The sequence below is a fragment of the Lissotriton vulgaris genome, chromosome 6, assembly GCF_964263255.1.
Source record: "Lissotriton vulgaris chromosome 6, aLisVul1.2, whole genome shotgun sequence".
Classification (NCBI taxonomy): Eukaryota; Metazoa; Chordata; class Amphibia; order Caudata; family Salamandridae; genus Lissotriton; species Lissotriton vulgaris.
Window position 1 is genome coordinate 1351574501 of NC_141694.1, and position 26089 is coordinate 1351600589.

The 26089-nt window shown below is 46.8% G+C and overlaps 1 protein-coding gene across 1 annotated transcript in view; it reads right to left on the bottom strand.

Annotated features, from left to right (window-relative positions):
* Positions 1 to 26089, bottom strand: part of RYR2 (ryanodine receptor 2) — a 3481211-nt gene that overhangs the window by 13256 nt on the left and 3441866 nt on the right. The window contains exon 101 of the mRNA XM_086925791.1: positions 8728 to 8792. Coding sequence (XP_086781917.1) covers positions 8728 to 8792 — 65 coding nt within the window. The remainder of the gene's footprint in view (positions 1 to 8727; positions 8793 to 26089) is intronic.

Here is a 26089-nt window from a genome sequence, read left to right on the forward strand (position 1 = left end):
CATTATCAACACTGCCAGGGGAAAACTATAGGAATTTTGTACAGACGTTGACAGGTCAAACCTGCTAGTTTATGGAGGAGAGGCCTAGAAACAAACACAACGTAGGACATTTGGTGAGTTAATTAATGGTTCTGCATTTCATGCCTTATTTACAGTTGAAAATATTGGAATGGAGACATTTACCCTAGTGGTAAATACCCTACCTCAGGGGTCATGGTGTTTACCAGTTTAGGGGAACATCTTTATCTCTTCTGGTTCGCAAATAGTCAAGGCAATACACGTTTTTCCAACTCATGGCTGGTTCTTACTGTGTAGATATTTCTAGAATGTATGGTCCGATTTATAGAGTTCAATGTAAGATCGTCCGATAAACATTGGCAAAAAGTCTTGTCTACCATTCTCTGAATTCCCCTGTTCCATTCGGAGGACATGGAAGCTGAATTCCTCACTGCAAAGTCACCACCGGCTCTACCATTGAGAACCCTATGTGTGCAAGGCAAGGTGTTGCAATACGGGTGACCAACCCATCACCTAAGCCTGTCACCATTTGGAGCATTGCCTCTTCTACAACAGACTTCCATGTAAACCATGGTAGTCTGTAACAGAACCAAATAAATTCCTCTCTTCCATGTCGGGTGAAAACTACTAGCATGTTATGTTATGTTGATTAGTATATCGCACTAATCACCCGAGAGGGTATCCAGGCACCTACATATGTGTGTGTGGCATCCAAGAAGTGAGGAGGAGGTACTGATGTGTTGAGGGAGTTGGTTTCATGTCTTGGGTGTGATGTAGGAGAATGAGCGACCTCCAGTTTTGCTTTCACGGATTCAGGGAGTGTGTGTGAGTGAAATTGAGGCAAAGTGGAGGTGTCTGGTGGGTTAGTGAAAATGTATACAGCTGTTCAGGTATTCTGGTCCTGTGTTGTGTAGGGGCTTTATATGTGTGTGTGAGATGTTTGAATTGGCAGCACTTGGAATGGGGAGCTAGTAAAGCTTCCTGAGGTGCTGTGTAACGTGGGTGTAGCATGGAAGGTCGAGTATGAACCTTGAAGCAGTGTTCTGAATGTTCTGGAGTCTGAGTAGGAGTTGTTTGGAGATTCCAGCTTAGAGAGAGTTGCCTTAGTCCAGTTGTTGGTGCTTGTGTGAGAGTCCATCTGGGGTTCTGAGGTGACCATTTGAAGATCTTTCATTGTATGCATAGGATTTGAAAGTAGGAGGTGCACACTGCTTTAACTTGAGCCATCACTGCTGCTCCGCCTGCCACCCTTTTTGGCCTCCTGCTCCCCTCTCCAGATCGGCGCTCTCCTACCCTGTTCGAGCGCCGCCTGGACTGCCTGCGCCTGGTTTGAGTGTCCCCGTGTGCCTGCCTGCCCCATTCTCTTTTTCTGTACCCCTGCCTGAGTGCCCGTGTGCCTGCCTACCCCATTCTCTGTTCTGTACCCCTGCCTGAGTGCCCGTGTGCCTGCCTGCCCCATTATCTATTTAGTACCCCCGTGTGAGTTGCTTCGCCCGCCGGGCTCCTCAGCCCCGTTCTCCTGCCGCTGCCTCCCGTGCGGCCACGCCCCCCCACACCCATTGGATTCTTCCCACCCGCCTCCCAGCTGACCCCTCCTCCCCTCTTAAGGGGCCCGCAGCACGGCAGAGACAGGGACCCTAACCCTCAGGTAGGTCACTTCCCCACTGCTGCTGCTCCGCCTGCCAGCCTTTTTGCTTCCTGCTCCCCCCTCCAGATCGGCGCTCTCCTACCCTGTTCGAGCGCCGCCTGGACTGCATGCGCCTGGTTTGAGTGCCCCCGTGTGCCTGCCTGCCCCATTCTCTTTTTCTGTACCTCTGCCTGAGTGCCCATGTGCCTGCCTGCCCCCTTCTCTGTTCTGTACCCCTGCCTGAGTGCCCGTGTGCCTGCCTGCCCCATTATCTATTTGGTACCCCAGTGTGAGTTGCTTCGCCCGCTGGGCTCCTCAGCCCCGTTCTCCCGCCGCTGCCTCCCATGCGGCCCCGCCTCCCCCCCACACCCATTGGATTTTTCCCTCCCGCCTCACAGCTGACCCCTCCTCCCCTCTTATGACGCCCCAAGAGCGTCCGCGCAGCGGGCTCGCTGATTGTGCGCGGAAGGCGCGCCAAAGGCAGCCCGTCCGCGCCTGGACCCTGCCCAGTGCCAGGACCCCTGGTCCCCACCGCTGCAGACGACCCGACAGACCTTCGGCGCCGCCGCCCTCAACGCCGGCCGTAACCCCGCCTGCTGCCGGGCCGCCCCGAAACGCATTCACGGACCCTTCACCTGCAGAACCTGCAAGTTCACCTGCCTCCGAACCTGCACCGCACCCGCCAAGCCAAGCACCAACAGCAACCTCAAGTGCATACTGCTCAACATCGCTCCGTCCACAGACACGCCGTGGAACTCTGGAACCTCCTCGACACAACATCACCAGACATCGCCTTCCTCACGGAAACCTGGATGAACGTCTCCTCAGCCCCCGACATCGCCATTGCATCCCGGACGGGTACAAGATCATCAGGAGGGACCGCGTCAACCAGACCGGAGGAGGCATCGCCATCGTCCACAAGAACACCATCCGCATCACGACCGACTCCAATGACACCTTCGCCGCCGCCGAGCACCTCCACTTCCAGATTCACACCGACCCAAAGACGACCCTCAGAGGCACCCTCATCTACAGACCCCCGGGACCACGCACACAATTCAGCGAAGACATCACGGACTTCATCAGCCCACACGCCCTCCCCTCCGCCGACTACATCCTCCTAGGGGACCTCAACTTCCACCTGGAGAACAACAAGGACCGCAACACCGCCGCCCTGCTGGACAACCTCGCCAACCTTGGACTCAAGCAACTGGTCAACACCCCCACCCACTACGCCGGCCACGCGCTTGATCCCGTCTTCTCATCCAGCAAGCACATCACCTTCAGCCACTCCACCGGACTCCACTGGACCGACCACAGCTGCGTCCACTTCAGCTTCAGAAGAACCACAACCCACCACCACCCGCAACAGTTCCTCACAGAAGCTGGAGCAAGTTCACCGCCGACCAGCTCACCACCTCCCTCAGCCAGAACCCACCCACCAGCACAACGGACCCCAACGAAGCAGCCGCAACTTCACGCAGTGGCTGACCGCCTGCGCCGACGACCTCGCACCACTGAAGAACCCTCCCAGCAGACCCAGAAGCAAGAAGGCCTCGTGGTTCACCGACGAACTCAAGGACTCCAAGAAGACCTGCTGCACCCTCGAGAAAGCCTGGCTCCTCGACCAGACCACTGACAACATGACCGCCCTCAAACACGCCACCCGCAAGCACCACCAAGAAGAAATCACTGAAGGAACGACTGGACAACAACGCCCACGACAGCAAGGAACTCTTCACCATCGTCAAGGAGTTCTCCAACCCCAGCACCGACAACAACGACATCACTCCCTCCCAAGATCTCTGCGACTCTCTCGCCTCGTTCTTCCACCGCAAGATTGCCGACATCCACAACAGTTTCGGCGCACCATCCACGCACCCAACCGTCGAACCAACGCCCCCCACCGCCACCCTCCGCACCTGGACCCGGTGACCACTGAAGACACAGCCCGCACGATGAACACCATCCACTCCGGATCTCCGACCGACCCCTGCCCCCACCACATCTTCAACAAGGCCCACTCCACCATCGCACCCCAACTCCAGGACGTCATCAACACCTCCTTCAACACCGCCACCTTCCCGGAGAGCTGGAAGCATGCCGAGCTCAGCGCCCTACTGAAGAAACCAACAGCGAACCCCACCGACCTCAAAAACTTCCGCTCCATCTCGCTCCTCCCTTTTCCTGCCAAAGTCATTGAGAAGATCGTCAACAGACAGCTTGCCGCCTTCCTTGAGACGAACGGATCCCTCGACCCCTCGCAGTCCGGTTTCAGAGCCAACCACAGCACCGAGACCGCCCTCATCGCAGCCACCGACGACATCCGTGCCCTGTTCGACAACGGGGAAACAGCGGCACTCATCCTCCTGGACCTCTCTGCAGCGTTCGACACTGTCTGCCACCGCACCCTAGTTCAACGCCTCAGCAACATCGGCATCCAAGAGAAGGCACTGGAGTGGATCATCTCGTTCCTCGCCGGTAGAACACAGAGAGTCCGCCTTCCCCTGTTTCGATCCGAGGCCACCGAAGTCATCTGCAGCGTTCCGCAAGGATCATCTCTCAGCCCCACCCTCTTCAACGTCTACATGAGACCTTTTGCTGCCATTGCACGCCAACACAACCTCAACATCATCTCCTACACCGACGACACCCAGCTGATCCTCTCCCTCACCAGAGACCCTCACACCGCCAGAACCAGCCTGCACGAAGGGATGAAAGACGTCGCCGAGTGGATGAAGAACAGCCGCCTGAAACTGAACTCAGACAAGACGGAAGTCCTCATCCTGGGACCTTCGCCCTCCGCCTGGGACAACTCCTGGTGGCCCCCAGCCCTGGGCACCGCTCCCAAGCCAACAGACCACGCACGCAACCTAGGATTCATCCTGGACTCCTCCCTCTCAATGACCAGACAAGTCAACGCGTCTCCTCATCATGCTTTCACACCCTACGCATGCTTCGCAAGATCTTCCGATGGATCCCGACCGAAACCAGGAAGACGGTCACCCAGGCCCTCGTCACCAGCCGACTGGACTACGGAAACACCCTCTACGCCGGAACCACAGCCAAGCTACAGAAAAGACTCCAACGCATCCAGAACGCCTCCGCCCGACTCATCCTGGACATCCCCCAACGCAGCCACATCTCCGGCCACCGGAGGGACCTGCACTGGCTCCCTGTCAACAAGAGGATCACGTTCAGGCTCCTCACCCACACACACAAGTCTCTCCACGACTTGGGCCCCAAGTACCTCAACGACCGCCTGACCTTCTACAAGCCCACCCGCCAGCTACGGTCTACTAGCCTCGCCTTCGCCGCCGTACCACGCATCCGAAGAGCCACAGCCGGAGGCAGATCCTTCCCCTACCTGGCGGCCAAGACATGGAACTCCCTCCCCATCCACCTTCGGCTGACCCAGGACCACCTCGCCTTCAGGAGACAACTCAAGACCTGGCTGTTCGAGCAGTAGCGGACCCCTTCCCCCAAGCGCCTTGAGACCCTTCCGGGTGAGTAGTGCGCTATACAAGTGTTATGATTGATTGATTGATTGATCCTGTTGAAATTGTAGTGCAGGATGATCCCTAAATCTCTTGCATGGTCTGTGCTTTTGGGTGTTGGTCCTAGTTCCAACGGCCACCAGGTGGAGCCCCATGGTGAGCGCTTGTTGCTGAATTCAACTGCTTCTTTCTTGTCACAGCTGAGCTTCAGGCAGATGGTTACAATCCAATCCGCTACCATGACCATGGAGTTGCGAAGTTTGTTCTGGTGGTGGTTTTCTTGTCTGTCAGGGAAAGGATGAGTTGGGTATCATCGGCATAGCAGATGACGGTGATGTCTTGTCATTGAATAATGTTGATGAGCAATGCCATGGCTATGTTGAAAAGGGTGGGGCTGAGAGACGATCCCTGTGGCAGTCAGTTTCCTGGTCTCTGATGTGAAGGGTGGCAGCCAGACCCTCTAGGTTCTTCCCATGAGGAAGGAACAGATTCATGTGAGAGTGAATCCATGCCTGCTAATCTCGTGGAGTCTTCTGATGAGGGTCAAGTGGAAGCAGTGTTGAAGGCCTCAGAGAGGTCAAGCAGGATGAGGGCTGTGGTTTCCCTTCAGTGTAGAATGATATAAATGTCATCTCTGCCTGTGATGAGAGCTATTTAAGTACGGCGGTTCATTCTGAATCTTCATTGAGTGTTGTCTGGAAGATGCTGTAGTTCGAGGTGGTTTGTGGATGACTTGTTGATGGCCTTCAATCCCTTTGGCTGCATAGGGGAGCAGGGAGATGGGTCGGAAGTTGTTCAGTAGATTTGGGTCGGCTGTGGGCTTCTTGCGAAGAGCGTTGATTTCAGCAAGTTTCCATTCATCCAGGAAAGTGGTTGACACGATGGAGGTGTTGATGATGTGGGTCAGGGTGTTGCTGATTGATGATGTTCCCTGGTTGTAGATGTGGAGGGAGCAATGGGTCTATTGTATCCCCTGAGGTGATGGTCCATATGATTGCAACTGTGTTATTTCTGGCGAGCGTTGTCCATTCAGTCAGGAGGCTGTCTAGGTTGTTGGTGGGTAGGTTAGCAAAGAATTCTCTTCGGTTGGGTTGGTATGCAAAGTTGCGGTAGATGTTTGCGATTTTACTGTGGAAGAATTTTAATAGGTTGTCGTACAGCTATTGGGAGGCAGCAATGTTGTTGGCCTTAGGTAAGGATGAGATAAAATCCTTTAAGATTGAGACGATCTTCTTGTAGCTGTTGGAGCGTCCTTCGATGAGGTCCACTAGTGCTCTTTTCTTGGTGTCTCTTAATTGCTGGTGATAGCATCTGAGTGCAGCCTTGTAGGTAATTTGTCGGTAGTGTCATGCTGGCTCTCCATTTCCTTTCTAGCTGTTTACAGCATTGTTTGATGCCTCAAAGGACTTCTGTGTATTTGCTGGCCTGCTTGTTTGATCTACTATACTTGTTGTGTCTGAAGGGTGCGAGGGAGTCTGTGCAGTTCTTGATCCAGTTGAAGTTATTGATGTCTTTGTCAAGGTTATCTGTCGGGCTAGCTGAGCTAGTCTGCATCTGTGATTTTGCCCCAGCTGTGACTTGGAGTGCTAGGGGTGTTGACATGAGGTGTGTTGATTTAGAAATGGATGATGGAGTAGTTGGTCCATGTGAGCAGGGAGGTGGTGCTGCATTTAATGCTGTCACTTGTGGTGAAGATGGAGTCCAGTGTTTGTCCAGCAGTGTGTGTTGCTTCTGAGATGAGTCCAATGTTGCTCAAGTTTTGAGGAGTGCTGTGGAGGAGGGGTTGTTTGGCTCTTCCAGGTGAAAGATGAGGTCACAGAGGAGAATCTAGGCTCTGGAGTCGATGTTGAGTGGAGCTATGATGTCAGTCTTGAGGTTGGTAAAGGTGGCTAGGGGTCAGGGTTCCAAGGACTCTTTCCATGTGCTCTTAGGGGCAGCCAAAAAAGATGGCAGAGTCACAAGGGAGTCACATCAAGGTGACAGAGGAGGCGGAGAGTCATGGAGAAACAGAGACATAAAGGCATGAGTCAATTGACACTGGGACATAGTGCCAGAGATATGGGAGAGTTACTGCTCAGGGGAGAAGTCAATGAGCCAGTGCACCTGAGCTTGGGACAGTCCCAGGTGTGGAGAGTTAAATGTGCAGTGTAACAGCCACCAAAATGCTTTTCTTACAAAGCTCCTGATTCTCAGTCGGGATGCACCATGGTTTAACAAACAGCTAAAATCAAAAAGGCAGCCCACAGCCGATATGTGGAGGTGTTTCCCTTGCTACACCAGTAGTTTAGTAGGCCATTCAATAAACCTCAAATCAATTCCATGGCTGGACGAATATCAGTACAATTCCAAAGTGGCAGATTGTGTTCTTGGAATGTAATGTTTAACTTGCAGTTTTAACAACTTAATTTATGAGGTGAGTAGTAAATCCCCTGTTTGAGGCAGGCTTCCCATTGACGTATGACTATCTTGGAAGATATAGTTCAGTTCAGCAGATAATTCTCGGATTGCAGACTTGCCACATCCTCCAGAAATTAGAGTGTTTCCATTATCACCCAACTCTAAATGTGGTGACTTGAACCATCAGTGACATTGAACCTGATTCTCAACAGTACATGAGATCCTACAACAAATGGAAGTGAACAACATATTCAATCTGCAAGAACAAAATCCCATTCAAAAATAAAATGTGGTGTTTTCTTCTCAAATGGGATTTGTTTATATGGAAATAATGCTTAGGTAGAATGTATGTGTGAAAGTAAAATAGTTTGAGGGGAAGCATTTGCGAACTATTGGGTTGGTCTATCTGTACAAGCTTCTAAAATACACAAATGTCCAGACCTGTTGCTATTTATATACATTTTTTAAACTAGATTCAGACCCTGAAACTTTTTGCAAATTTACTATCATTGAAGTGTAAATGTGGGATATAGGGCGGGAATGGGGCAGTAACATCCCTGAAACCCACTCTTTTGATTGAGGTGTAGAATACGTTTTTTCCACTTGTAAAGGCAATTTTGTGATACATTTCCACCTACACAAATGCACAGTTACACTTCTGTATGAAGAAATAGGTACGTATTTTAGTACTCTTGGTTGTCTATGACCCACGTAGATATCCAGGAGCATGCATATAATACTTTCTGAATTAAATAGAAATTACTCATTTGCTCTACACTCAGAAATAACCCTATTGGAGAACATTTCTGACTTTTTTCACAGTGTTTTATTAATTGAACCAACACAGACGAAATTTGGAGTTCAGTCATAAATTGTTTTCATCTGAAGTATTCAGTGCGTTAGAGAAGAAAAGAAAGTTTTAAGTTTCTCAAAACATCATAACATAGCCTTTCTCCTTTGTACTGCTGAATATGGAAGTGGGTCTCTAGGAGCATTCAGTGAAACAAAGCATTTGCTTAATATTAATAAAGGATCAGTCAGGAGGTAGGGAACATCAGGGTCATTAAGTGCAATCAATTAGCGCCAGACAGTATTCTACATCAAGGTAATTAATACAGCATAACATAATTAATTCATTACTTTGTTGTCTACATTACCAAAAAGAAAATCTGTTACTTCCCTTCTTACCTCCATGTCTTCTTTAACTTGTTCCTGTTGGTCCCTCAACTCTCCAAATGCATCAATAATTAAACCTAACGTGAGATAAATATCAAAATTAACCTTCAAAGAGATAATAGCATCATCCACTAACTACATTCAGTGATATCCATGAAAGACATAGATTGCTGAGCTAGATCACATGCGTAGAGGTCAATTATTATAATGAAAGATTTGGATATAGAAAATGTACTTGAAGATAGGCACTGGCACCTTATACTTTTGACAAAGCCTACATTTTCATTTGATTTGATGGTAGCAAAACACCATACGATTAAACACTAGAGTCATAAAGCTGAACATATTTCTGTTAAATGTGCAGTTTTCCCTGTGCAGTCATATCCAATACTTGAATGGAATAGCTTCAACAAACATTTCCACCTATGAACCTCGATACAAACTGTGCAAATCCACTTCGTTTTAACACAGTGGCAGGCAAAATACCAGGATCATAAATAGTTAACGGCAGATGTATATATAACATTTTAATCTCTCTCTCTCTCTCTCTCTCTCTCTCTCTCTCTCTCTCTCTCTCTCTCTCTCTCTCTCTCTCTCCCTCTCTCTCTCTATATATATATATATATATATATATATATATATATATATATATCCCCTTCGATGCTCATGACGAGCTCAGCTCGTCATGAGGCATGGTTGAGCTGTGCTGATGACGAGCTGAGCTCGACATGAACAATGGGAACTCTATGAGTTCAGCACCGGGGGGGAAAACCTCTAGCAGCCAAGGTGTTATATATATATATATATATATATATATATATATATATATATATATATATATATATATATTCACTGAAAAAACCATAGGTTATAGACCATATATAGTTAGGAATTCGCATTTACAAAACCTTATTTTACTCACACAAAACCATTGAAATTCCACATATAGTTAGTTGCACTAACTATATATCGCGCACCCGCAATCCACTGATGATGATGTCACATATTACATCATTCATGACATGGTCAGTGACATCACTGGTGACATCACTGATGACATCTCAAATGACATCACTGATGACATCACTGATGACAACATCCAGTGACTATGTTTCTGTAAAGTTAAAATATGTCTTACATATTGAAGAATGAGTGGATGTATAAGTGTCTGGATGAAGGATTTAGTAGGTGCATGACTGACTGTATGAGTGAGGGATTAAATGTGTCTCACTGAGTGCATGGGTTAGTGACTAAACTGTCTTAATTTGTGCATCATTATGTCTGTTGTTCTGTAAACTGTTGCATGTGTTGATAAGTAGCTATATGAGTAACTATATGGGTTATTGATTGGTTGCCCAAGTATTTGTATGGGAGACTGAGTGTGTGTGTGGGTGGCTGGGAGGTGTATGACTCTGTGCATAGATGTGTGAGCAGTTGATTCACTAGATGTATGGTTTCAAAAGTGCATGTGGAAACAGCTGTATGGGCGGTTGACAGTGTGCATGAGTGTATTGGTGAGTGAATGGATATCTCAGTGCTACATGTCAAAGTAAGTACATATGTAAAACACAGTACATGTGAGAGTTGACATATATAAATAACTGTGCATAAGAGCCAGTGAATGTGTGAGTGGCTGTATGGATCATTGTGAACTTGTATCAAGGATTGTATAAGAGAGTAAATATGTGTTAGTATATGTTTGAATAAGTAAAGTTTGTATAACTGTATAGTTGAGGAAATGGAGGTGTGATTGATTCTTTGCATGACTGACTAGGTGTGTGAGTAACTCCATGGATGAGTGACAGTCTGTGAGTGTCTGTTTACACTGATTGTATCTAAGGTTATATTAGAGTCTGAAGAGGTTCATCGTATTATCACATGAATGATATCATCAGTGATGTGATCAGTAATGTCAAATGAGATGTGATCAGTGATGTCATCAGTGATGTCATTTGAGATGTCATCAGTGATGTCATTTAAGATGTCATCAGTGATGTCATCAGTGATGTCACTGACCATGTCATGAATGATGTAATATGTGACATCATCAGCAGTGGATTGCGGGTGCGCGATATATAGTTAGTGCAACTAACTATATATGAAATTTCAATGGTTTTGTGTGAGTAAAATAAGGTTTTGTAAATGCGAATTCCTAACTATATATGGTCTATAACCTATGGTTTTTTCAGTGAATTTTCAAGGTTTTGTAAATGCTAATTCCTAACTATATATGGTCTATAACCTATGGTTTTTTCAGTGAATTTTCAAGGTTTTGTAAATGCTAATTCCTAACTATATATGGTCTATAGCCTATGCTTTTTTCAGTGAATATATATATATACATACATATATAAACATATATCATCTGTATATCTATATAAATACAAACATAAATGCATGCATACATATACTTATATGCATACAGATGCATGTTATTTACATGAAAGTTGAAAAAACACTAATAAAAGCAAAGCTAAAAAGCCACCTCATTACAAACAGAATGGCTTTAACTTAAACGAGGGCGAGATCTATTGCATTTTCAATGCTTGTTTACTTTGGTTCCATCAAGAAGGCATTCAGATGTGTCACACATTTGCCATAAATTCTGAATGTTAGCACTCTAGTTGCACATTAGATCACTGTAGTAAAGCTACTGCTCACCAGGGACGTCTGCTGCTGGTATTCAAAGTGCATGTTTCAGTCTGCATGTCAGAATTTTTTTAATGAAATAGAAGAGGATTTGAGAAGTCACTCAAAATGATCCCTAATTTTTCTTTCTGAAGCACTAATCATACTTTCTATGGCAAAATTAACCCCCTCATGTTGTTCCTTTTTAAATTGAGTGTTTTCAGACTTACCACTTCATTCCAATCAAGATGGCTTCTGGTGTGCCACACTTTTGTCATAAGTAAGACTGTTAGCGCTCTAGTTGTTCTTTAGAACACACTGGGACATTCTGTCATTGGGCTATACTTGGGGTACATCTGGATGATATTTGGGCTACATTTAGGCTCTTTTGTCTCTGGTGGCCATCTTGGGAGACTGTATGTCAGAATTGTTTAATGAAATTGAAGAGGGTTTGAGAAGTCACTCAAAATGTGCCCTAATTTTTCTTTCTGCAGCACTAATCATAATTCATATGGCAAAATATACCCCCTCATTTTGTTCCTTTTTAAATTAAATGTTTTAGGAGTTACCTCTTTATTCCAATCAAGATGGCTTCAGGTGTGCCATACCTTTGTAATAAGTAGGACTGTTAGCGCTCTAGTTGTTCTTTAGAACACTCTGGGACATTCTGTCATTGGGCTATACTTGGGCTACATCTGGGTGATATTTGGGCTACATTTGGGCTCTTTTGTCTCTGGTGGCCATTTTGGGAGACTGCTTGTCAGAATTTTTTAATGAAATAGAAGAGGATTTGAAAAGTCACTCAAAATGTGCCCTAATTTTTCTTTCTGCAGCACTAATAATACCTTCTATTGCATAATATACCCCCTCATTTTGTTCCTTTTTAAATTAAATGTTTTAAGAGTTACCACTTTATTCCCATCACGATGGCTCCAGGTGTGCTATACCTTTGTAATAAGTAAGACTGTTAGCGCTCTAGTTGTTCTTTAGAACACACTGGGACATTCTGTCATTGGGCTATACTTGGGGTACATCTGGATGATATTTGGGCTACATTTAGGCTCTTTTGTCTCTGGTGGCCATCTTGGGAGACTGTATGTCAGAATTGTTTAATGAAATTGAAGAGGGTTTGAGAAGTCACTCAAAATGTGCCCTAATTTTTCTTTCTGCAGCACTAATCATAATTCATATGGCAAAATATACCCCCTCATTTTGTTCCTTTTTAAATTAAATGTTTTAGGAGTTACCTCTTTATTCCAATCAAGATGGCTTCAGGTGTGCCATACCTTTGTAATAAGTAGGACTGTTAGCGCTCTAGTTGTTCTTTAGAACACTCTGGGACATTCTGTCATTGGGCTATACTTGGGCTACATCTGGGTGATATTTGGGCTACATTTGGGCTCTTTTGTCTCTGGTGGCCATTTTGGGAGACTGCTTGTCAGAATTTTTTAATGAAATAGAAGAGGATTTGAAAAGTCACTCAAAATGTGCCCTAATGTTTCTTTCTGCAGCACTAATAATACCTTCTATTGCATAATATACCCCCTCATTTTGTTCCTTTTTAAATTAAATGTTTTAAGAGTTACCACTTTATTCCCATCACGATGGCTCCAGGTGTGCTATACCTTTGTAATAAGTAGGACTGTTAGCGCTCTGGTTGTTCTTTAGAACACTCTGGTACATTCTGTCATTGGGCTATACTTGGGCTACATCTGGGTGATATTTGGGCTACATTTGGGCTCTTTTGTCTCTGGTGGCCATTTTGGGAGACTGCATGTCAGAATGTTTTATTGAAATAGAAAAGGATTTGAGAAGTCACTCAAAATGTGCCCTAATTTTTCATTCTGCAGCACTAATCATACTTTCTATGGCAAAATATACCCCCTCATGTTGTTTCTTTTTAAATTAAATGTTTTAAGAGTTACCACTTTATTCCAATCAAGATGGCTTCAGGTGTGCCATACCTTTGTAATAAGTAGGACTGTTAGCGCTCTAGTTGTTCTTTAGAACACTCTGGGACATTCTGTCATTGGGCTATACTTGGGCTACATCTGGGTGATATTTGGGCTACATTTGGGCTCTTTTATCTCTGGTGGCCATTTTGGGAGACTGCATGTCAGAATGTTTTAATGAAATAGAAAAGGATTTGAGAAGTCACTCAAAATGTGCCCTAATATTTCATTCTGCAGCACTAATCATACTTTCTATGGCAAAATATACCCCCTCATGTTGTTTCTTTTTAAATTAAATGTTTTAAGAGGTACCACTTTATTCCAATCAAGATGGCTTCAGGTGTGCCATACCTTTGTAATAAGTAGGACTGTTAGCGCTCTAGTTGTTCTTTAGAACACTCTAGGAGGCTGCAGTAGAACACAAAGGAATCAACTGACAGTCTCTATCCTTGTTGGATGTACATGTTTTACTGAGAATGTCAGACTTCATTTTCACATGACTGAGAAAGATAATGTGAATTTACAGAAAATATGCTTTCAGTTTAGCTTATAGATCCCCTTCCAAACCACTGTGGGAAAATCATGAGATATTAGTTTTCTTTCAAACAATATTCATGATATCACAGCAGAAGGTTTTTTCACATGGTAAAATCACCTTAGAACCCACCACAATTCCTAAAACGAGTATGGTACCATCAACAAATGATTTATAATGTAACTAAAGTCCTAAAACCCTCTATTAACTACAATGCTTTTTAATGAGGTGCTATCATGTATATTGGTCCCAAGATGGCTGCCAACACTTCTTGGATGAAGTGCTGACAGCCAATCAGATCAGATGTGTGGTTAGGCTCCGCCCAGATATATATCTTTTTTTGAACCTAAATTACTCAAAATCCACTGGAGCACATATATTGAGACCTAGCAAAGGCACATCAGGCTAACAGTCCCTACAATTTTGCCAAGTTTCGTGCAAATCCATTCAGCCGTTCGAGCTAAAAGTGAGGCCAACCGCCCTATGGAAATTAACATGGGAAAAACGCGTTTTGGGACCCCCCTTTATTCTCGTCCCCCCCTTGATGAAACCCCCCCAAATTGTCAGGGGCTGCTCAGAAACAAAATGTTCCATTTTCCTGAAAATTTCAGCCAATTCCGTCCACAAACGCCAAAGTTATTAGACATAGAATTTTCAAAAATCCCATAGAGAAAAAATCCTAACTATATATACCTACTGGCGACCGCCAGTAGGTAATATATATATATATATATATATATATATATACTCATTGAAAAAACAAAGGTTACAGGGACGTTATAGTTAGACACAGATTTCACATGCACAAAACCATAGAAATTCAGCCGTTATAGTTACCTGTGCAAATGATAACTTACACCCTGCAATTCACTGCTTATGAGCTCATAGATTATATCACTCATGCCATGGTGAGTGACATCACTGATAACATCTCAAATGACATCATGGATTATATCACTGATGACATCATCCAGCGAGTGTAGTGTTTCGTATACGTTTCTGAGACTTAAAGATATATACTAAGCTACTGCATACATTAAATCGCTATTCCTTCTGTACTACTAATAATTGATACTATTTCTAACATACGTCATCTGGGTGGCTGTGTGACTGTATCAGTGTGTTAGTCGGAGTCAGAGCGGCTGTATGGGTGCATGAGTGGATATGAGAGTGGATGTATGGATCTGTCAGTGGGTGTGTGGGTGGCTCTCTAGCTCTGTCAGTGGATAAGTGAGTGGCTGTATGGGTCTGTGAATGGGCTTATGAGTAGTATTCTGGGTGTGTGAGTGGTGGTGTGAGTGGTTGTATGGGTGTGTGACTGAGTGCATGAATGGTTGTATGGGTGCTTGACTGGTTGTGTTGGTATGTGAATGGATGTGTGAGTGTCTGGGTATATGTATGGGTCTGTCAGTGGGTATGTGAGTGACTGAATGGGTCAGTGAGTAGATATGTGAGTGGCTGTATGGGTCTGTAAGTGGGTATGCGACTGGCTGTATGGGTCTGTGAAATGGGTGTGTGAGTGTCTGTATGGTTCTATGAGTGGGTGTATGGGTTAGTGAGTAGGTGTTCTAGTGTCTATATGGGAGTATGAGTGGGTGTGTGAGTGGTTTTATGTGTCATGAGTGGCTGTGTGAGTGGCTGTATACACATGTGAGTGGGTGTGTGAGTAGCTGTGTGGGTGTGTGAGTGGGTTTGTGATTGGCAATATGGATCTGTGAGAGGGCTTGTGAGTTGCTGTATGGGTCTGTGATTATGTGTGTTAGAGGCTGTATGGGCTGGTGACTGGGTGTGTGAGTTGTTTTGTAGATGTGTTTGTTGGTGTATGAGTGGGTATATGGGTCTGTGAGAGGGTGTGTGAGTGGTTCTGTGGGTGTGTGAGTGATTGTATCAGTCACTGGCAGTGTGGGTCTGTAAGTAGATCGGAACCCGATCTCCCCCTTTATCCAACAACAGTCCACAGTTTTGCACCAAATGTCTACCTAACTGGAGTACTTTCTACTGGTTCATTAGTAAGTGCTAACTCGTTGGGTAAATGTCCAGAGCATATTCTTCACTACAGCTGTGTTTTGGACCAGGAGGAAATATCACCAGTGACCTTGTGTGTGTGCTTAATTTCAGCAATGTGATTGTTCCACAAGCGTCTTTTTCCAGAAATTGATGATAATATGAATCCTCCTACAGAGAAGATGATGAGACTACAAAGAGGTGAATCTCCACCAAACAAGGGTACTTCTTCTTACCTCATGAAGTAAGTGCTTCTTTGTTTGGTGAAGACGTCCTCATATTACTCTGCATGGAAAACACATCACCTAAATCGATGGGAAACGCACTCAGGGGGGCCTTTTGGTAAGCTATCCATCAACATGGGAAAAGGCGGGAAAACCTTTGCCTGCTACTAAGGAGGAGGGTTTAGAGGCAAACGGGCTGAGCTTTCAAGTGATTTTGCACATTTACATACTTGTAGTGATTTAAAGGGAGAATCATGTACTCTGCTCTCTGTAGGAGGTGAGATGAAAGAACCCACTCATCACAGTCACTACAGATTGCACTCTGACAGATCAATGATATATGCACCTCCATCAAGGATTTCAGATTGTTTTTAGGTCTCAGCTAGACACTGCATTCACTGATGTTAAGAGACATCCTGTGTTCAATCTGTGGGCTTTATCCCACTCACAGGCTTCCCATGTGCCTGCTGCATTGCTTGTTTCATGTTCTTTGTCACCATTTTCCCTGGTGTGCATGGCAATGCCTCTTCTTGTGTTTAGCCTTCCCCCAGCGCATGGATCAAGTACTTCCAGTGCCAATGGCCAATTTAGGACCTACTTTTATCTTTCTTTTCAGCACTCTGCACAGTGCTCATGCTTTTACCAGCTCTGTCTCCTACCAGCTGTCCTCATGCCCAGTCGACAGATCACCCCTCCCCACTTTTACCTTCGTTGGTGCTTTCCCTTTTTCCACCTCCTTCACTGTCTCTACTTGCTCCCTCACACGTCCTGGTGCACAGCCCCTCACACACCCAATAACTCAACCATACAGCCTATCAACAGAGCCACTCACTCACCTATACAACCACTCACACACTCACTCATATACCTACTCACACACACAGACAAGCATGTCTACTCACTTACCCATACATCCACTCAGACACTGATTCTCTAATACAGCCATTCATACATCCACTCAGTTAACCAAACAGCCACTCAGTCATCCATACAGCGACTTACACATATTCACTCCACAAATACTCCCATAGCCACTTATATTCACCCATAGAGCGACTCACATATCCACTTATTCACCCATACTGCCATTTACATGCCACACACCCACTCACATACTAGAAACAAAATAGTAAAGTGATTGTGGTATATTGTTACCACACACTGTAAAGTCCCAACTCACATATTATATATCAGAAATAGTATCACTCATTAGTAGTACATAAAGTATACTAATTTAACTTTCATAGTACCTTAATATATATGTTTAACACTCTAAACCTTTAGAAAACACTCACAATCACCGGATGATGTCATCAGTGATGCAATTTGAGATGTCGTCAGTGATGCCATCATTACTTTCACTGACCATGTCATGAGTGATATAATAGGTGAGGTTATAAGCAGTGCATTGCGGGGGGTAAGTTAGCTCAGGTAACTATAACTGCAGAATTTCACTGGTTTTGTACTAGTGAAATCTGAGCCTAACTATAATACCCATGTAACTTCTGTTTTTATCAGTGAATTTCTCATATCTTAAAAACTTTATTTCCTACATATAATGTATGTGTAACCTTTGTTTTTGTCAATGAATTTTCATGGCTTTTTATTGATATTTCCAAAGTATAATGTCCATGTAACCTTTGGTTTTTTCAGTTAATTTATAAGGTTTTTTTAATTGTATTTCCTAACTATTACGTCCCTGTAGCCTTTGTTTTATTCAGTTAATGTCTATGTTTTTTTAAATGTTCTTTCCTAACTATGACGTCCCTGTAACCATTGCGTTTTTTCAGTGAATTTTTACATTTTCAAATGTGTTTCCTAACTTTGATAATGGATGTGTGAGTGGCTGTATAGGACGGTTAGTGAGTGTGTTAGTGGGTGTATGGGTCTGTGTGTGTGTGTTTTGGTGTGTGTGTGAATGGCTGCACGTGGGTATATGAGTGGCTGTATCCGTCTGTGAGTAAATGTTTGACTAACTGTATCGGTCTGTGAGTCAGTAAGTGGATGTATGGGACTATGACAGGGTGGGTGCATGGCTGTATGAGTCTGTGAGAGGGTGTCTGAGTGTCTTAGTGGGTATATGATTGCCTATGTGGATGAGTGAGTGCTTGTGTGGGTCTGTGAGTGCCTGTGTGGGTGTGTGAGTTGTCTGTGAGTACATGTGTGAGCATGTGAAGAACAAGTTGCTTACCTTTGGTAACGATATATCTGTAAGAGACATTTATTAGTTATGGATTCCTTACCTTAGAATTCCCCCCAGGAATCAGACTAGATCCGGAGAATTTTTTTCGTAGCAGTACACCCGCCTGTCGGTAGGTGGCATCTGTCAACTCTGCATTAATTGTCGGCATCGTCATCGCCGGGTTGACGTCATGGTACCTACTTAGACGCCGCCCCTGTACGCTGACATCAGTTCTTTACATGACATTCCACGTCAAAAGCGCAGAGCCATGCAAAACACTGACCACTGGTGCATGAACTAGGGCCCTGTAAGGGAGTCCCTTACCCTAGAAGTCAGTTCGCAGAACGGGGAGGATCAGTGGGGTCATAAGGAATCCATAATCAATATATGTCTCTTACAGATATATCGGTACCGAAGGTAAGTAACTTGTTCATCTGAAAGAGACTATTAGTTATGGATTCCTTACCTTAGAATAGATACCCCAGCAGTACTATCCCCGGAGGTGGGTCTGTGAACTAAGTGCACCCCAGAAAGTCCTGGAGAACTGAAAGCCCAAAGAGGCCGTCTCTCCCGACTTGGCTGACCAGACAGTAATGCTTAGTGAACATGTGCAAGGAAGCCAATGCAGCTGCCTGACAGATGTCATGAATGGGGACTCCATGTCCCAAAGCAGTAGTGGCTGCTGTCGCCCTGGTGTAATGGCCATGCAACCCTACTGGCAGTTCCTTTTTTACCAAGGAATAACAGATTTTAATGCAAAGAATGACCCATCGAGAGATGGTCTGTTTTTCAATGGCCCGAACTTTCTTGGCGCCCACATAGTCAACAAAGAGATCATACACCCAGAATTGTTTTGAGCGATCCAGGTAAAATGAGAGCGCATATTTTGGATCCAGACGATGGAGCCTCTCCTCCTTTTTAGAAGGATGAGGGGGTGGGAAGGAGGTGGGCAAAGTGATGGTCTGTCCTATGCCGATAGAGGTAACTGGTGACTACTTTGGGAACAAATGAGGGTCGAGTTCGGAGAACAACCTTGTCCGGATGAACAGCAAAGGAAAGGAGGCTTAGAAGAAAGAGCTTGACGCTCACTCACCCTGCAAGCAGAGGTGAATGCAACCAAAAAGCAGTTTTTAAAGTCAGGAGTCTGGGAGGATAATTATGTAGCAGCTCGAATGGAGCTCACATAAGGTAGGTCAGAACCATGTTCAAGTCCCACTGGGGCCTTACAAAAGGATTTGGAGGAAACAAATGAGTAATGATCTTAAGGAAATTATTTACAATAGGGGAATTGAAAAGTGACGCTGATCAGGGAGCCAAAGAAAGGCCGAAATGACCGAAAGATAGCCTTAAGAGAACCCAGATCAGAGCCCTGCAGGCCAAAGAAAGAAAGAAGAGGAGAACCTCTGATAGTGGGGCAGAAAGGGGATCCACAGCCTTTGCTGTGCACCATGTCACAAATTTGTTCCATCTACAGGCGCATAGTGGAGGGATGCCTGGCTGCTAAGATTACATTATAGACTTCAGGAGGAAGGTCAAAAGCTGTCAACTGCTGCAGCTGAATCTCCAAGCATGGAGGTAGATCCTGGACAGGTTCGGGTGGAGGACCATCCCCTGTTGCTGTGACAGAAGATCCTCCAGAAGAGGCAGTCTGATTGGAGGATCGATGGCCATGTGCAAGAGCTCGGGATATCAAAAACGTTGTGCTTAATCCGGAGCCACAAAAATGACTTGGGCCCAGTCATGATTGATCTTCTTCAGCACTCTGGGCAGAAGTGGTATAGGCGGAAAGGCGTATAGAAGACCCCAACTCCACTCGTGATGAAAAGCGAGTGCCGCCTTGGAAATTCCAATGCGTAGAAGTGCTGACATTGCGTATTCTCTTCGCTGGCAAATAGATCTAACCAAGACTCTCCCCGCTGCTGAAGGGGACCTTGCACCATCTCCGAGTGACGACGCCATTCGTGATCCATCATGCACCAGTGGCTGAGATAGTCTGCCCTAGTATTCAGTGAACCTGCTAGGTTTTGAACCACCAGAGATATGCCCTGATGTTCCAGTCATGTCCAAAGGCGGAAAGCGTCTTGACATAGGGTTCACGGCCCCACCCTGCCCTGTTTGTTGCAGTACCACATGGTGGTGGTGGTTTCCGTGAACACCTGCACTACTCTTCCTTTTACAGAAGGGAGGAATGCTTTCAGTGCAAGGCGAATCGCCCGGAGCTCCAGAAGGTTGATGTGGAGCCAGGACTCTGCCGGAGACCAGAGGCCTCTGATCCCCACCTCCCTCATGTGAGCGCCCTAGCCCAGGAGTTACGCTTCGAGAGGGATCTGCTGTTGACCCAATCCTAGTTCATTAGCCATCAGTGCAATTAGTGTGCAGTGCCCTCCAAGATCACGTCCCACTGCAGAGCCTGTATATGCCACCTGGCATGATCCACCAGTAGGATGCAGGAGGTCATGAGGCCCACCAGCCTCAGGGTCATTCTGACCGAAACACGGGATAGAGGCTGAAAGATCGGAATCATAGCCCGAATATACTGGACTCCCTGTTTGGGAGGATAAGCCTGAAACTGTGTTGTATCTAGAACCACTCAGATGAAAAGGAGCTTCTAAGAGGGAATCAGGTGTGACTTCCGCACATTGATAGTGATCCTCAACAAATGCAGGAGGTCTGCCATAGTCGGGAGGTGGGAAATTACAGCCCTGGGCGAGTAAGCCTTCAACAGCCAGTGTTCGAGATAGGGGAAGACTGGGACCCATGATCTGCACAGATGAGCTTCAACAACTGCCATCACTTTTGTGAACACCTGAGAGGCACTGGTCAGGCCAAAGGGAAACACAGTAAACTGAAAATGCTAGTGGCCTACCTTGAACCGTAGGTAACCCCTGTGGGCCAGCAAGATGGGATTGTGGAAACAGGCATCCTGCAAATCCAATGCTACCATCCAGTCTCTAGGGTCGAGAGCAGACAGAACCTGAGCCAATGTCAACATCTTGAACTTCTACTTCCAGAGAAGCAGTTGACGTCCCTGAGATCTAAGATAGGATGCAGGCCTCTGTCCTTCTTGGGCACTAGATTGTAGTGGGAGTAGCAACCATGACCTACTTCTGGCACAGGGATGCGTTTGATGGCTCCCTTGGCCAAGAGACCCGTAACTTCCTGGTGGAGAAGGGCAAGTGATCCTACGACATGCGATGAAATGTTGGTGGCATGGATTGAGGGGTAGTGTCGAAAGGGAGGAAGTAGCCCCTTCTGACTATCTACAAAACCCACCTGTCTGAAGTGATGTTCTGCCAGTAGGGGAGGTGATGGCGAATCATGCTGCCCACTGGCAACCGGTGACCTTGGAGGGTCAGACTAGGAAAGTTTGGAGGCTGCTGCAGAGGGGGCACTGGTTTACTGGCCTGCCCGCTGGCCTCCTGACCCATGATGCTGGATCCTACGTCCCCAGCTGTGCAGAGGCTGACCAGTTTGTGCAGGGCTGTGGCTCTGGGCGGAACGTGGTGGGGCGCCTCTTTTGTAGCCACGACAGGGGCGAAAAGCAGACTGTGCGTGCAAGAGGTGGTATGGAGGCCCAAGGATCTGGCCGGAGCCCTAGAATCCTTAAAGCACTCGAGTGCGTTGTTTGATTTGTCCCCAAACAAGCGAGGTCCATCAAAGGGCATGTCCAAAAGAGTCAATTGGACATCGCCCAAAAAGCCAGTGGACCTCAGCCAAGCACAGCGTCTCAGGGCCACTGACGTTAAAATTCTGCTGCCTAGCGAGTCTGCGGTGCCCAGCCCACATCGTATGGAGAACTTTGCTGCATCTTTACGCTCGGCAACTACACTGGAGAGCACGCCCAGGCCTCCTTCGGGCACTGTGGCAGCACCTGTGCGACGGTGTCCCACACATAGTGGGTTGGCGACCCAAGAGACATGCAGTGTTCACCAACCCCAGTCGTAAGCTGGCGGAAGAAAATATCTTCTTCCCAGGGTTATCCAGCTTCTTGGATTCCCTATCAGGTGGAGCGGTAGGGAATGCACCCTTGGAAATAGAGGCATGGACCACCATGCTTTTAAGGGGTAGGGTGTTGAGAGAGGAAAATGGGGTCGCCTGAGGCTGGGCGGTGTTGTCGGGCAATCATCCTATCCACAGGAGCCCCTGTGCTGGGCTTGGACCAAGTGCTCCGAAGAATGGAGAAGTGTGGCTCATTGGTTAGAGCAGGCAGACCCTGAAGCAGAGGTCAGACCCGGGACTAGAGTTCAATTCCCGACGCGGCAGGGTCTTGAGCTCAAATGTCCATGGACTCGATAATTCTCGCTTCGGTGCCTGACCTAATCATGGGTTCACACTCTGCAACTCTGGGCATTAAGCTTGCTTAATCTCCACAACGCCCCCCCCCCCGCGGCGGGATGCCTGGCTTTCACCTTGGGGATGCACTGTAGGGGCTATCTCACAGGGAAAAGCCAGGACGGGTTCCCAAGGCAAGCGCGGAGATACCCCTTCGGGGGTCGATTCTGGCGCTATATAAGAAACATAATAATAATAATAATAATGAATATGTCCGTGAGGGCCTCATTGAACGGCAGCAGGGGCTCCAAGGAGGCTGCTGCCAGTTGAAGCACCTCGGTCAGGAGGTTAGTACTGACCGCCACCGTAGTGAGCTCAATGTTCAAGGCCTCAGCCACCCTATGAAATACCACAGCGTAAGAGGTTCCCTCCTCTGTAGTCACGGTAGGGAGAGAAAGTATGCGAAGGTCTGAAGAACTGTCTAGACCACTGGCCTCACCCAACTCCTCTCTCCAGTCCAGTTCTTCCAACTGGTCTGTCAGAGGGTCCACAGACTCCTCCCAGTCCTCCTCAACCTCCTCTGCTTGCCAATCAGGGTGATAGGAAGCACCAGGGTAGAACAAGGGGCAAAAGTACCGGTCGGCGCTGGTACTGGCGTCGGTCGACGTTGGTCCAGCTCTGTGTCCATGTCAAGTGGGAGGCGGTGTAGTAAGGTCGACCAGTGCCGATCCAGATCTAGGCCTGGATCCCTGGGGGGCCTATGGGGCCGGAGGACGTAGCCGCCAGCGTTGAAGGCCTAGAACACCCCAGCTGAGTCTGCGGGGTCTGAAGGCACGCAGACCGAGTCAGGCTGCCCAAAAATGGAGTGGAGGGCTTCATAAAAGCTGCAAAGTTGGGCAGGGGTCGCTCTGGCTCCCAGGAAGGGGCGGAGGCTCAGAACTGACCCAACAGGCTCCAAGGGGCGGAGCCTGGCGACTACGTTCAGCATCCCACACCACGTCAGCCGACGGATGGGGAGAACGCGGAGAGGGACGATGCTTCTTCTTCTCCTTTTTGTGCTTCGACTTACCCAAAGACGAAGACTTTGACGAGGAGTGGTGGTGATGGCTCCACAACCAGTCCCGTGACCTCTGTCTCGACCGGGACCTCGAGAAACGCGGAGCCAACCTCCAGAAGCTTTGGGGACTTCTCCAGCAAAGACTTTGGGCCATGGCCCGATAGTCGGAGCACGACTTTAGGTCATGGTCAGAGGCACATTAGATGTGGGTCCGTCACCGACATCACCTAGTGGCAGGAGCCACAAGGCTTGAAGCCAGCGATGTGACATCCCTGTGCACCAGGAGTCAAACAACTCAAAAAAGAAGTCGAGAAACACTGAAAAAAAACCTCAAAAAATCACAAGAGGTACCGCTCTCTCCCGATCTATGCTAGCTCGCACAGAAAAAGAAAAAACTGATGACAGCGCACAGGGGGGGGCGTCTAAGTAGATATCGCCACATCATCCCGGTGATCACAACGCCGACGATAAGTGCAGAGTCGACCGATGCCACCTACTGACTCGCAAGTGTACTGCTACGAAAAAGGTTCTCCGGATGCGGTCTGACGCCCGAGGGTAATTCTAAGGTAAGCAATCTATAACTAATAATCTCTTTCAGACTGGGTTTATAAGTGCCTGTGTGGGTGTGTGACTGGTTGTGTGAGTGCCTCTGTATGTCTGTGAGTAGGTGTGTGAATGCCAGTGTATGTCTGTGAGTGGGTGTGTGAATTGTGCTATGGATTTTGGGCTTTTGCATACTTAGAGGTTTCAAAAAGGAGACTTGGACACTGCTCTCACCAGGAGATGACAAGAATGAAACCACTCATCAGAGTCTTTACACATCAGATTGTGCTCCAATAAATCAGTGATGATTTTACCTCCATTAAGGATTTCATATCATTTTTCAACGTGGAATATGAGTGGAAACACAGTATGCTTTGACTTTCCCAAGCCCAAGAAGATAGGATAATTTATCCTTTACAGAAGTGGAGCTTCAACTGAGGCGCCTGCTATGTTTATATTTGTAAGTACTTCCTGTTGAGGTTTAATTTCTGTGAAATGAGCATCAGGGCCAGAAAGGAACCTCACCTGCCCCTTTATCAAACAAGAGTCCACACAAAATGTCTATCCAACTGGAGTACTTTCTGCTGGTTGATTAGTAAGTGCTACTGTGTTGGGAAAATGTCTAGTGTGTAGTCAACACTACAGCTGCATAGTGGACCACTAGGAAATGTCTCCAGTGCATTTCAGCAAAGTGATTGTTCCTCATACGTCTTTATCCAGAAATCTGTGAAACCATGAATTCTTCTATAGAGAAGAAAACAGGAATACTAAGAGATAAATCTCAACCAAACAAGGGTCCTTCCTCTTAACTATGTGAAGTAAGTGCTTCTGTATTTGATGTAGATGTCCTCATATTCCTCAGCATCATGAACTTGTCCCCAAAATTGACAGGAAACATGCTGGGGTCCTTTTGTTGAGCTGCCCATCATCCTGGCAAAAGGTGGGAAGACCTTCGTATACTACGGTGGATGGGGAGGGGCCAAACGGGCAAAGTTTCCAGGTGCTTTGTACATTTCCATAGTCGTAGTAATATAAGGGAGAACCATGGGCTCTGCTCTCACCAGGACAGGACAGGAAAAGGTCTGGGCGGATTTGTGTAGTTTCACTCTTCAGAATTCCACAGAGTTACTGACAAATTCCGTACTGTTCGATGAGTGGGGGGAGTTTTGCTTAGCCACCCCTAAAAAAGTGCCCTTGGGTGCTGAGGGTCGTTGGGGACCAAGAATCCCTCCTGTTACCACCAGTAGGTCCCACACAGATAGATTGCTAAGAGTTCGTTAGAGTCCCCGCCTGCTTTCTCCATCACTTGGCAAATGCCCCCCCTGGCACACTACACATTGAGAGATGAAGTCTACTTTGATGCTGAGGGTCTTAGTGGCCAAGAACCCCTCCTGTTACTACCAGTAGGTTCCAAACAGAGGGATTGCTGAGACCTCATCAGAGGCCCGTCCCCTTTCTCAACCATTCTGCAAACGCACCTTGTGGCGCACTACTGGTTGGGGGATGAAGTTCCCTTGGCTGCTGAGGGTCGTTGGGGACAAAGAACCCCTCCTGTTACCACTAGTAAGTCTCACACAGCGGGAATGCTGAGAGCTTGTCGGAAGCCCCACCCCTTTCTCAACCACTTTGTAAGTGTCCCTCCTGGCGTACTACTTGTTGGGGGATGAAGTCCTTGTGGGTGCTGAGTGTCATTGGGGGCCAAGAACCCCTATTGTTACCGCCAGTAAATCCCACACAGTGGGATTGCTGAGAGCTTGTCGGAGGCCATGCAGCTTTTCTCCACCACGCTGCAAAGGCACCTTCTGGTTTATTACTAGTGGGGGGGATGAAGTGAGAACTAAAGTGTACTGTCCATTCATGAGGTTAGGGGGCCACGGAAAACACATCCACCTGGACACATCAAATTTCAGTGGGGGAGGCTGATTTGGGCCTTGGGGTCCCCATCCCCGGGATCTGGCTTCTTGCTCCTGAGCAGCC